We start from the raw sequence: 13,909 nt of genomic DNA, 5'->3' as shown, positions 1-13,909 counted from the left end.
TTCAGCAGCAGTCTGGGAGTCTCGTGTCCGTCTCACTCTGTCTCTCTCACTCTCGCTTCCCTCCACCTGCTGAAAAGGGGAGGTTCTTCTCGTCTCGCTTTACCTGTGAAAGGATGCAACTCTCACCTGCCACTGGCACACAGAGAAAAGTGGGGTAGGCCGTCAATGCCACCGTAGCAGACCCAATCACTAAGCTAGCTAGGGTTAGCATTCAGCATTACTGTTATTGACTACAGTTATATCATTCAGAGCTATTTAACTCCAGTAGATTTTTAACTCTTATAGCGCTAAATGGGTTTAGCTTTATCTCGCTCACAGAGCTGCAAAGGGATTAGTTCTAGAAGTTTCACCATCCTCACATGCTATGTTGAGATTGAAAAGATACATTCCACATATATTTTCATCTCAACAAATAAAGGTTTAATTAAAGTACTTAAAAAAAATGTGTGTGTGTCAGATGTGGAGAGGTCAGATACATTAAACAAAGGACCCGGGTGTTGTAGCTCTTCTCGGCTTTCCTGGCCTGGACGGGTCCACCCTCCCACCCTCTGTGGCGTGTTATTCAGAACTCATCCAAGCTTTGTCCCCCCCCCCCCCCCCCCCACCTCCCCCCTCACACACCATACCGTCCCCCAGCCACCTAGGGCCCGAGCATCTGCTACTTACACCTCCCCAGCCCTCCTGCCCTCTCTTTCCCCTCGCCCTTGGACTTTATCACTAGTGAACAGATTCTCTCCTTTCTAGCATGGAGAAATATTGCTGGAGCAGGAGAAGGTTAAATTAATTGGGACATTCACTTCTGCATTCACTTCACAACATATCATATTCTGAAAATGTCTACATACTTATTTTAATTGCAGTGAACCCAGTGTAGCTTTATGGACGCCAAGTCATCTCTGGCTCTTGAGAGGTAATGGAATGGGAGTCGTAGGACCCTTGATACCATGCTCCACATACATATCATGAATCTGGGAATTTGGCAATAGTGATTGGGCTTAGTGTAAAAGAGAAGGGGTCTTAATAGAATTATAATAGAATAGTAGAATATCTAACACTAGTCTCTAGGGGTTAAGGAGACAGCATTAGCTCTGGGAAGTGGCTCAGTGTGGGAATTGCACCCTGACAGTATCAATTGGCTGTGGATTGTTGTCTGGTCTGTTTCTCTATTGTTTCTCTTTTCTTTCATTTCTCTCACTGTTGCCTCTTTCCAGGATGTTGCTCAGGACCTCATGCTGTCTCGTACTCTCTTATCACTGTTTTACCTCTCTTTCTGTCTCTCTCTGTCTCTCTCTCTCTCCCTCTCTTTCGCAAAAAAAAACTACCTCTGGAGATTTGCAGCCTCCTCTTCTACCTCTTCTTACTACCCTCCTTCTCTTCTTTTTTTGTGGTGGTTGTATCGCTCTGCTTGGTTTTTTGGGTATCTTTTTGCAGTTTGTCGGTTCCTTTGTTTGTTGACATGTTTTTTTTTCGTGACACACACTCGCCCCCCTTCTTCGTCGTGGTGCGTGGTCCGTGCTGCGTTTGTAAGTGCTGTACGTGAGTCAGTCCGTCCGTCTGCCAGTCCAGTCAGTGTGTGGCTGTGTTTATTCTGGTCTGTTCTAATGGGTTTTGTGTTGAGACTGGTGGCCTGTTCTGCTCAGCACAGGGGGACTCATGCAAAGTCATATTATCTAGGCAATAACAACATAAGTAGACGGTACAAAATGATCCTGCTAGATTGTGAATGTACTGCTTTTGTGTGAACTGACTAGTGTTGAGTGTTGCATGTGCCACAAATGGAATGCAATAAGGCACTGATTACCATAGATTCTGATATCTTTATTCATCCATTACTTTATCACCTTTATTATACTCACCCTTAGATATTGTGGATTATTTCTACTGTAAAATAGATAGTGAATTGTTGCAGTGCCAGGTTGTTGGCAGAATGAAGATGAAACACCGAGATCACAATGCTCCCAGAGAACAAACAGAGCAAATCTAAGCTGTTGAAGTGGTGAAATGCAAATCTCATATTTGCGTATGTAAAACATGACTGAGCTCTGTAGCAGAGATGGAAAATGTTAAGTTGACAATCCCCAGACAATGAACCATTGTAAAATGTACAACCTGTATCTCTTGTTCTGAATCTATTCTCTGTTTATATGAATGCTGTAAAAATGTCTCCATAGACTCTGGGACAAGTTGTATATCGTTAAATTGCTGCTTTAAATCCGTTTTGTATCATTAAATCCTTTTATCTCAAGCATTTCCTGCTGAATTCTGTGCTATGTGTTTACTCTTTCCAATACCTTCTTTCATAATGTTTCATTTATGCATAAGAGTACTTAAACAATCAGTCAATTTTAATTTTTTTGAATACCGATTTTCCTTTAATGAAGAATAAATCACATTGCTGAACTTTCCATCAACCTGACAGGTAACAACACATAATAACATCAGTGTTGATCACCTTAAGGGATTTGTTCTGGTGAAAGAGATCTAAGTGATCCACAGCTGAGTTGTTTCAGTGGATCACTGTTCAGGACCGGAGTCTGGTGGTTTGGTGACTGACTGTGTCTGTCTCTCTTTCAACCGTAACTGAACCACAACCTCTGTCTCTCTGCCCTTCACCCCACTACCCCTCCTTGATCCCCTTACTGTTGCTGCTCCTCTCCCCGACCCAACAAAACCTCACCACCGATCATCTTCATCCTCATATCACTATCTTAACCCCCCCCAAACCTTCCCCACACCACTACTAAATGCTTCCCTCCGCTCAACCTCCCACTCCACCTCCCTCTATCCCACTTCCCTTTACCCCCTCCCTCTATCCCACCCATCCCTCTTCCCCATCCCGTTACCCTATCCAATAGCTAAGACCCAGGACGGCATTGCCCTGGAGATCCAGCCCCTGAAGAGTGACGAGGCGGTTGAGTCTGAGGAGAAGGAGCCTGAGGTGGAGGTGAAACGGGTGAAGAAGGTTCAGGTCAACAAGAAGGAGAAGTCTGTGCTGCAGGGGAAACTCACCAAACTGGCCGTGCAGATCGGGAAGGCAGGTGAGGACCGAGGCGGAGACACACGCTTACACGGACACACACACAGATGGACATAAAACGATATACGTTATAGCCGTTTTCTAAAATGTTTTTTTTGTTTTTTTTCATCTTTCAATCTACACACAATACCCCATAATGACAAAGCAAAAACTGTTTTTTTAGAAAGCCTTGTGACTTCTTGGGTACGACGCAGCAAGCTTGGCACACCTGTATTTGGGGAGTTTCTCCTATTCTTCTCTGCAGATCCTCTCAAGATCTGTCAGGTTGGATGGGGAGCGTCGCTGCACAGCTATTTTCAGGTCTCTCCAGAGATGTTCAATGCGGGCTCTGGCTGGGCCACTCATGAACATTCAGAGACTTGTCCTGATGCCACTCCTGCATTGTCTTGCCTGTATGCTTAGGGTTCGCCCCAGTCTGAGTTCCTGAGCACTCTGGAGCAGGTGGCTTTCATCAAGGATCTCTCTGTACTTTGCTCTGTTCATCTTTCCCTCAATCCTGACTAGTCTTCTAGTCCCTGCTGCTGAAAAACATCCCCACAGCATGATGCTGCCACCACCATGCTTCGCCGTAGGGATGGTGCCAGGTGACGCTTGGCATTCAGGCAAAAATAGTTCAATCTTGGTTCAATCGGAGTAGAGAATCTTGTTTCTCATGGTCTGAGAGTCCTTTAGGTGCCTTTTGGCAAAATCCAAGCAGGCTGTTATGTGCTTTTTACTGAAGAGTGGCTTCCATCTAGCCACTCTACCATCAAGGCTTGCAGAGATGGTTGTCCTTCTGGAAGGTTCTCCCATCTCCCCAAAGGAAATCTGGAGCTCTGTCAGAGTGACCATCGGGTTCTTGATTACCTCCCTGACCAAGGCCCTTCTCCCCCCTATGGCTCAGTTTGGCCGGGCGGCCAGCTCCAGGAAGAGTCTTGGTGGTTCCAAACTTCTTCCATTTAAGACTGATGGAGTCCACTGTGTTCTTGGGCACCTTCAATGCTGCAGACATGTTTTGGTACCCTTCCCTAGATCTGTGCCTCGACACAATCGTGTCTCGGAGCTCTACGGACAATTCCTTCAACCTCATGGCTTGGTATATGCTCTGATATGCACTGTCAACTGTGGGACCTTTTATATAGACAGGTGTGTGCCTTTCCAAATCATGTCCAATCAATTGAATTTACCACAAGTGGACTCCAATCAAGATGTAGAAACATCTCAAGGATGATCAATGGAAACAGGATGCACTTGAGCTCAATAAGTCTCATAGCAAAGGGTCTGAATAATTCTGTAAATAAGGTATTTATTTTAGTTTTTGCAAAACATGTGTGTAGATTGATGACGACACTAGTGCTGCACGGTATACCAAACGTCTGTACTCTTTCGATACTAGAACATAGAAAACGGTTCGGTATTAGAATTTTTGTTACTTACTGTACTTCTGTCAAATGTGTCTCACTCCATCTACTGAGAGCAAAGAACAGCATAGAGAAAGTAAAGTATTCACACCCCTTGACTTTTTTTTCACATTTTGTTGTTTTACAGCCTGAATTTTAAATTTATTAAATGTAGCTTTTTTTTGGTCACTGGCCTACACACAATATCCCATAATATCCAAGTGGAATAATGTTTTTGTTTTGCCGTAATATCGTTTTGGTATCTGATATTGTGACGGTATCGAGTATCCTGATATTAAACTCAAAATAAAAAAAAAACTGGTATTGTGACAACACTAACGAGCACACACAGACAGAAAAACCATAGAGAGACACACACAGAGACAGACCATGCAGATTGGGAAGGCAGTGAAGGTCTTAAAAACGTTAGGACACACATCATCGTTCTTATATTCCTTATCCTGGATTTGACAGCAGGATTGCAACTGTCTACTTTGTTTCCTATGCCCAGGTCTGATCATGTCAGCTGTGACGGTGATCATTCTCATCCTGTACTTCGTGATTGACACGTTCGGGGTGCAGGGTCGCCCATGGCTGAAGGAGTGTACCCCCATCTATATCCAGTACTTTGTCAAGTTCTTCATCATCGGAGTCACTGTTCTGGTGGTGGCTGTGCCTGAGGGGCTGCCCCTAGCTGTCACCATCTCTCTGGCCTACTCTGTCAAGGTACACACAGAGAGACACACAGTGTGAGCGCGCACACACACACACTCAATGCTGGTAGTGGCAGTGCCAGAGGGGCTGCCGCTAGCTGTCACCATCTCCCAGACTTACTCTGTCAGGTACACACACACACAGCTCTAACCTCTACTGTCTGTCTTGTCCCCTGTGTAGAAAATGATGAAGGACAATAACCTGGTGCGTCACCTGGATGCATGCGAGACCATGGGGAACGCTACCACCATCTGCTCTGACAAGACAGGCACCCTCACCATGAACCGTATGACCGTGGTGCAGGCCTACTTGGGAGACACACACTACAAGAAAGTACCGGAACCTGACGTCATCAAACCATTCACTCTGGAAGTCATGGTCAACAGCATCGCCATCAACTCAGCCTACACTACTAAGATTCTGGTAAGAGAGAGACCCACACACACACACACAGACACACACAGACACACAGACACAGACAGACAGACATGAAGCACACTCTAATATCATCCCAGTCTTCAGTAATGGTCCATAATGGCATTTCAGAAAAATGTATGCTGCCTTTCATCCATTCATTCATCAGCCCATCAACACCATTTCAGATAATCACACAAGATGGAAGACACAGGCTTGAAATAGCCCTTAGGGAGTAGCCCTCACTCACCTTCAAGCTTGTTCCTTGGAGCGTAGCACCCCGACATATGGCTCACCACCCTACCTCTACACAGTGTGTGCACATCCATACGAAAGCATAGTGTCTTCTTCTCTAGTGCATATCTACATGGTTGCTTTTACACTCTATATGATGCATGTCTCAATGTCCCTTTTGCTGTATGTCTTCATGAAATATACATGTTGGTAGGATACGGTATGTTGGTAGGATACGGTATGTTGGTAGGATACGGTATGTAGGTTATATGTAACGTTTTTGTTGCTCCAGTCCCCAGAGAAGGAGGGAGGTCTGCCCCGCCACGTCGGCAACAAGACAGAGTGCTCCCTATTGGGCTTCGTGCTGGAGCTGAAGAGAGACTACCAGCCAATCAGGGACGAGATTCCCGAAGAGAGTCTGTACAAGGTGTGTAGCTGCTTCAAAATGTATCCATAACGTTAATGGTGCAATCTGTAACTTGTCTATCTAATGTATGTATATGTGTGTTTTGTTCCCGGTGGCCCCAAGACAAAATTTTCAAATAACCTACTACCCATTATTCTTACAGAGAGCTAACTTATACACAAGCTACTGTACTATAATAATATAGTGTAATATGATAGTTATAACTGATTGGTGTGTTTCAAGGTGTACACCTTCAACTCGTCCCGTAAGAGCATGAGCACGGTGCTGAAGAACACAGACGGTAGTGGCTTCCGCATGTACAGCAAGGGAGCTTCTGAGATCGTCCTACGCAAGTACGGAAGGGAGGGAGATTGGTCTTGTCTTTTCCCTGATGAACGGATACACAGAGATAGATAAACAGAAAGATGGAGTTGATCATCTGCGATGTGATGAGTTAAACATCTCTTCCCCCTTCCCTCTCTAGATGTTCTCATATCCTGAACACGAACGGGGAGCCACGTATCTTCAAGCCTAAGGACCGTGACGAGATGGTGAAGAACGTGATTGAGCCCATGGCCTGTGACGGTCTGAGGACAATCTGTGTGGCCTACAGGGACTTCCCTGCCGAGGCAGGAGAACCAGACTGGGACAACGAGGGCGACATCCTTGATGAGCTCACCTGCATCTGTGTGGTCGGCATCGAGGATCCCGTCAGACACGAGGTGGGACACAGAAAGACGCATTCTGCATGAACAAAACACACTGGTGGACACCCTCAGCCTGATCAGAAAGCGATTGGGATTTTTGTAGTTGATCCCGTCAGAGCTGAGGTTGGATATGGCTGGACACTGCTTAGATTAGCTGTGTAGGGTGTTGTCTGGAGGTTGTGTGGAGGTTGTCCACAGTATCAGAGGTTTAGACATGAAACCCAATGTACGGGGGCTATATTTTCAGCTGGCGTTAAGTCTTGTAATTAATTGTTATGTTCTACCTTATTGATTCATATAATCAGAATTATTTGGATTTGTAGCTTTAAAAAAAAAAACTTGTTGTCAATTTCGCCATGTGTAAACTGTCGCTCTGGCATTTTCTGCATCGCAGTGCTTGAGGCATCACTACAGCCCCGGGTTCGATCCCAGGCTGCGTCACAGTCGGCCGTGACCGGGAGACCCATGAGGCATACACGACATGAAAAAATACGAGGTCACCTGCTCACCGAACATCTTATTCCAAAATCATGGTCATTAAAATTGGAGTTGGTCCCCCTTTGCTGCCTAACTTGCCTAGTTAAATAAAGGTTAAATATATATATATATTTAACCTTTATTTAACTAGGCAAGTCAGTTAAGAACAAATTCTTATTTTCAATGACGGCCTTGGAACAGTGGGTTAACTGCCTTCTTCATAGGCAGAATAACAGATTTTGAACTTGTTAGCTCAGGGATTCAATCTTGCAACCTTTCGGTTACTAGTCCAACGCTCTAACCACTAGGCTACCTGCCGCACCGCACATGACCAAAAGTATGTTGGGACCTGCTCGTCGAACATCTCATTGCAAAATCATGGGTATTAATATGGAGTTGGTCTCCCCTTTGCTGCTATAATAGCCTCCATTTTCTGGGCAGGCTTCCACTAGATGTTGGAACATTGCTGCGGGGATTTGCTTCCATTCAGCCACAAGAGCATTAGTGAGGTTGGGCATTGATGTCGGGCACTGATGTTAGGCCTGGCTCTCAGTTGGCGTTCCAATTAATCCCAAAGGTGTTTGATGTGGTTGAGGTCAGGGCTCTTCGAAGGCCAGTCAAGTCCTACCACACCGATGTCGACAAACCATTTCTGTATGTACCTCGCTTTGTGCATGTGGGCATTGTCATGTTGAAACAGGAAAGAGATGTTGCCAAAGTTGGAGGCACAGAATCGTCTAGATTAATTGTATAGTGTCGCTAAGGAGCATGAATCATGAAAAATAGCCCCAGACCATTATTCCTCCTCCACCAAACTTTACAGTTGGCACTATGCATTGGGGCAGGTAGCGTTCTCCTGGCATCCACCAAACCCAGATTCGTCCTTTGGACTGCCAGAGGGTAAAGCGTGATTCATCTCTCCAGAGAACGCATTTCCACTGCTCCAGAGTCCAATGGCGGGGAGCTTTACACCACTCCAGCCGACGTTTAGCATTGCACATCTTATGCTTGTGTGGGGCTGCTCTGCCATGGAAACCCATTTCATGAAGCTCCCGACGAACAGGTCTTCTGCTGGAATTGCTTCAGGCAGTTTGGAACTCGGTAGCTAGTGTTGCAACCGAGGACAGATGATTTTTTGCTACGCACTTCAGCACTCGGTGGTCCCATTCTATGAGCTTTGTGGCCTACCACTTCTCAGCTGAGGCGTTGTTGCTCCTAGATGTTTCCACTTCACAATAACAGCACTTGCAGTTCACTGGGGCACCTCTAGCAGGGCAGAGATTTTACGAACAGACCACTGGCCATTCTACTGCCAATGTTTGTTTATGGAGTGTGCTCGATTTTATACACCTGTCAGCAACGGGTGTGGCTGAAATAGCCGAATCCCCTAATTTGAAGCGCTGTCCACATACTGTTCAAAAGTTTGGGGTCACTTAGAAATGTCCTTGTTTTTGAAAGAAAAGCATTTTTTTTTTTTTTAAGATAACAGAAAATTGTTCAGAAATACAGTGTAGACGTTGCTAATGTTGTAAATGTCTATTGTAGCTGGAAACGGCAGATTGTTTTTATGGAATATCTACATGGGCGTGTTCCAATGGCTCGTTGTGTTAGCTAATCCAAGTTTATAATTTTAAAAGGCTAATTGATCATTAGAAAACCCTTTTGCAATTATGTTAGCACAGCTGAAAACTGTTGTTCTGATTAAAGAAGCAATAAAACGGACCTTTAGACTAGTTGAGTATCTGGAGCACCAGCATTTGTGGGTTCGATTACAGGATCAAAATAGCCAGAAACAAAGAACTTTCTTCTGAAACTCGTCAGTCTATTCTTGTTCTGAGAAATGAAGGCTATTCCATGCAAGAAATTGCCAAGAAACTGAAGATCTCGTACAACGCTGTATACTACTCCCTTCACAGAACAGCGCAAACTGGCACTAACCAGAATAGAAAGAGGAGTGGGAGGCCCCGGTGCACAACTGAGCAAGAAGACAAGTACTTTAGTGTCTAGTTTGAGAAACAGATGCCTCACAAGTCCTCAACTGTCAGCTTCATTAAATAGTACCTGCAAAACACCATTCTCAACGTCAACAGTGAAGAGACAACTCCGGGATGCTGGCCTTCTAGGCAGAGTTCCTCTGTCCAGTGTCTGTGTTCTTTTGCCCATCTTAATCTTTCCTTTTTATTGGCTAGTCTGCGATATGACTTTTTCAATGCAACTCTGCCTAGAAGTCCAGCATCCCGGAGTTGCCTCTTCACTGTTGACGTTGAGACTGGTGTTTTGTGGGTACTATTTAATGAAGCTGCCAGCGTGTCTGTGGGAAAGGGCTGGTGTTGCCATAGCAACTGTGAGTTGAACTCTGTGATATGGACTCCTAAGTATATAGCGCAGTTTGTTTAGGTGATTTGACAGCTAGCTAGCTACTTCACATGCTGGTATTGACTTTGGTGTTATTGTGTGTTGCTTAAGGTGACCAAATTTCTGAAATTAAAACCGGGGACATTTCCAGTTCGGCGGTCAATATGTCATTAAAATATCCAATGTTATTATCTATGAAATAAAAAAAGGGGGACAATTCCACAGGCACATTCTGATAGGCAGAGAAAACAACTATACTACAGAAACACTATAGACAAGACAGAACTGTCCGATCTGAACAGCCATTCTGTGGTCCTGGTAGAATTAGAGCAGAAGAGAACATGAGCAAAATTGAAAAAACAGAGACAATAGTATATGTGAAATACGTTAATAAATAATAAAGAAATAGGATGATGAGGAGATTAGTAACTACATAACATACTTATACCAACCTAATTGTAAATTTCTCAGAAGAATGTATCTTCAGGATTGCTCTGTCTTTGGCTAGCTTCTCCATGAACTCCTGGCAGGGGAGGATACATTTTTTTCTTCACAAATAAGCATGTCCTTGATGGTAGGAACCTATTTCTTGCTGCTGTCCATATATCATTCATTTGGGAGAACACTCTCTCGACTGGTGCGTTACTTCCAGGTAAGCACATGACAACAGATGCTAATCTAGCCAGGTTAGTGTGTGGGATGTCGTTCTCTTTGAAGTGGGTAACCACCGTGCTCCATCTCTGACTAAGCGGTGTCTCAGATGTTTTCCATTCATCAAGCGACCCCCCCTTTAGGAACTCTTGCAGGCCAGTTACCTCGTCACACAATGCATCCTCATTGATGGTCACATTGGGGCATTTTTTTCTGCAGTGTGGCTGCTGCCTTCTGGATCTCTTCACGCTGAGGTTGCCTTTTTAAACGGAGACCATGTAAATCTTTGCTTGCATGTAGTTCACAGCCGTATTGAAGAATGAGTGGGATGTTTTGAGAAACCTCTTTTAGACATGGCTCCATTTTCCTCTAGCTCTCTCAGAAGTCCTCTGACCAAAACTGGAATGACGTTTTCATCACGTCTTGCAGTCGATTTTGCCTCAGCGTTTCTCAGAATTGCAGCTGACTCCACAGCACAGCGGTCCTGGCCTTCAAGCATCTTGATCGTGTCACTGAATACGGTCAGGTTTCCATGGACAAAGGCCAGGCAAAGTTCAGTCAGTTTGCAGGACAACAGGGCATTTGTCTTCAGAAAGAAAATAGGGATTTCAATGGCACATACATTTTCAGCATTCTTTCTAGAGCAGGGAGCATGGACAGCCAGCGAACATTGTTGTGTAATAAAATGTTATGGTACTCCTGGCAAACAAACTCACAAAACCTCTTCAGTCGTTCTACTCTGATGGTAAAAATATGAAAATATCTTTGAGCAGGTACTCAACATCAAGGGGAATCATATGCAAACCTGTTCTGGCTGTGTAATGAATGATGTGGGCAGGACAACCTAAGTCAATCACCTCCCGCTGCAGATTATTTTAAACTTTGGTATAGACATTCACCCTCCCCAGTCTATTCAGTCCTCCAAAGTTGGTATTTGTGTTGTCGGCAGAGAATGCCACAACTTTGTTTTCCAGGTTACATTTTTGGATGAGCACCAGGACCTCCTCTGCAATTCCCTCTGCTGTTTCTCCTTTCAATTCAACAAAATCAAGCAGTTTTGTTTCCACAGATGTGCTGCCATCATGTATCTTACAATATCTGACTACTATTGTCAGCAGCTTTACATGTCTATGATTGGACGCATCAATGGACAGGGACACAAATTCAACCTGATCTAAAGCTTCCGTGTCAGTTGTGCTGTGCAGTCCATATATCTGTAACTATGATTGTGTAGCATCGTGTGGTATGCAAAGACACCCTCCTGCACAGCTAAATCATATTCTTCTTGGGAAGGCTCTACCTTCTTGAAGAATGTGGTGACAGAGGGCATACCAACACGGGCAATCAGAGGCTTTATGTTTTTTCATGTTCTTCCACTGCCGTTCTTCCCCCGCTGCCAATTGAAAAAGAGGAATTACAAAGGGTGCAGTGAACCATTCTTGATCTGAGCGTATAAATGGAAATTCTTTCATCATGTTGTCATTAAAGTGGCATTTCCGTTTCTTGGAGCGAGCTATTGTACCTCCTCTGTCTGCTCTCCTTGTCACTCTTCTTGCTCTCAACTTTTTCCTTCTCCTCCAATCGAGCTCCTCCTCTGGTCTTCAATCGTCTTCCTTCTCTTTCTTCCTTTCCTTCTCTTTACCTTTCCACCTCACTCTTCTGCACTCTCCTCGCTTCACTCTTTTTACTCAATAGGTCCTTCTCACTCTTCTCCTTCTGCTCCAATCTTTAATAATAAATAGTACACGATTAGATAAAATACTTTGGTTAACAGGTTCCCGTTGCTTGACCCATTTTTAAAAATTTAATCTCAAAAACATAGTTTGGAATAATAAATTGGCAGGCTTTGTAACAATATTTTTGACCTTTTCTCCTCTCTCTGTCATTCTTCTTCCTATCCAGTCTTCCTCCTCTCCTTCCTCTCCACTCTCTAACAGAAAACATTATGCTAATATTATAATTTAATCATAACCTAGCTACCATGACAGTAGCTAGCTAACTTGTCTATGTAGACTAACGTTAGCTAGTATAACTTATTTAAAACCTTATAGAGCAGATCATCTATCTATATAATAAATTGTGACATAACATCACTAGCTAGTAACACAAACGATTGTAACTTACTTGCCTGGCTTGAAAAGACATTTGTGGTGATGTTGTGGATTCACTTGACACTTAATAGCTTCTGGCTGAGTTTTCCACAGCAGTTTTCTCTAAAACTAGTGTGAATAAATAGTTAGTAGTAGTAGAAGAAGAAGAGTGAATGAAGCTGCTATAGCGAGCAGCCCCCTCTGTTGGCCAAAACAAGCACAATGTGATTGAGACGTCAACCGGTAGGCTCTGTTGCCTGGTCTTTCTTGCCACCTGAAATATTATTTCACTTTGTGGTCTGTTTTGAACACACAGTTAAAAACGGGGACATTTCCGGGTACAATCTCCAGTCAAGGACAGGCCACCAAAAACGGGGACTGTCCCAGGTTTGGTCACCCTAGTGTAGCTACGTTTGCTAGCTAGTTAGCCAGCCAGCCCAGAGAGAGATCATTGCATTGTAGGTTTTGTAATCAAATTGAGCTGCAACAGATACCCACAACGATTTTCACATGTTGCTACCATCCTTGTTGTAATGACGTAAACAAAATATGTGTTCCCAAAAAAGTTTGTTTAAAGCTGCAATATGTAACTTTTTGGCTGACCTGACCAAATTCACATAGAAATGTGAGTTATAGATATGTCATTCGCATTGAAAGCAAGTCTAAGAACTGGTAGATCTGTTCTATGTGCACTGTTTCTATGCTTCCCGTTCTTAAGTTTTGTTTTTTGTGTCTTTTACTTTCGGTTTTGGACACCAGCATCAAACAGCTGAAAACTCAATAGTTTGGTTATGGAAAATATATTTCACAGCCGTTTAGATGGTACAATGATTCTCTATATTATACTTGCTTAAACTGAAATTTGGCGAACTATTATTTGGCGAACTGAATTTTACTACTATTTTGCAAGCTCCCGTTTTGGACGTGCGTAAAAATAAAAACTCCATGTTGGCTGCCTGTGTACATATGCCCATCATGGAACAAGAGATGAGATGATGATGGTGACCCTTGTATTTAGAAGTAATTTTCTTGCAACAATTTCTCGTTTTCCTTTTTACATGACTAAAAACCAAGCCCTCCCTCCTTTTACATGACTAAAAACCAAGCCCTCCCTCCTTTACTCTGGGCCTAGGCTACAATAACGAAAGCTGATTCAACTGCAATGCGTCGTCTTTTTTTTCAATCCTGCAGATTTTATGATATCATGCTTCTGACCCCAACCTACTAAGAAATATTGTTTTTGTTTAAAAAAAAAATATGGGGAAAAAACACATATTGCTTGTTTCTCGTTTAATTAGAGGAGAGGGATAAGACAGTGAAAGAGAGGAGAGGAAAGAAGATTATAAGAAGCCCAAAGATTAGTTTGAGTCTCTTGACTGTGGAAGGAGTAAGATATTCAATATTAGAGTGAGAGGGAGACAGTTTAATTCAACATGTTGCACATT

The 13,909-nt window shown here is 43.6% G+C and overlaps 1 protein-coding gene across 4 annotated transcripts in view; it reads left to right on the top strand.

The window, feature by feature from the left end:
• LOC139370864 (plasma membrane calcium-transporting ATPase 1-like) overlaps nt 1–13,909 on the top strand; it is a 140,573-nt gene that overhangs the window by 78,235 nt on the left and 48,429 nt on the right. For all 4 annotated transcript variants that reach the window (XM_071110684.1, XM_071110685.1, XM_071110682.1 and 1 more), the window contains 6 exons: nt 2,856–3,038; nt 4,928–5,142; nt 5,311–5,553; nt 6,071–6,205; nt 6,428–6,537; nt 6,669–6,906. In XM_071110684.1, the coding sequence (XP_070966785.1) occupies nt 2,856–3,038; nt 4,928–5,142; nt 5,311–5,553; nt 6,071–6,205; nt 6,428–6,537; nt 6,669–6,906 (1,124 nt within the window). The remainder of the gene's footprint in view (nt 1–2,855; nt 3,039–4,927; nt 5,143–5,310; nt 5,554–6,070; nt 6,206–6,427; nt 6,538–6,668; nt 6,907–13,909) is intronic.

This window comes from Oncorhynchus clarkii, chromosome 17 (assembly GCF_045791955.1).
Source record: "Oncorhynchus clarkii lewisi isolate Uvic-CL-2024 chromosome 17, UVic_Ocla_1.0, whole genome shotgun sequence".
Classification (NCBI taxonomy): domain Eukaryota; kingdom Metazoa; phylum Chordata; class Actinopteri; order Salmoniformes; family Salmonidae; genus Oncorhynchus; species Oncorhynchus clarkii.
This window is presented reverse-complemented; position numbering and strand designations above follow the sequence as displayed.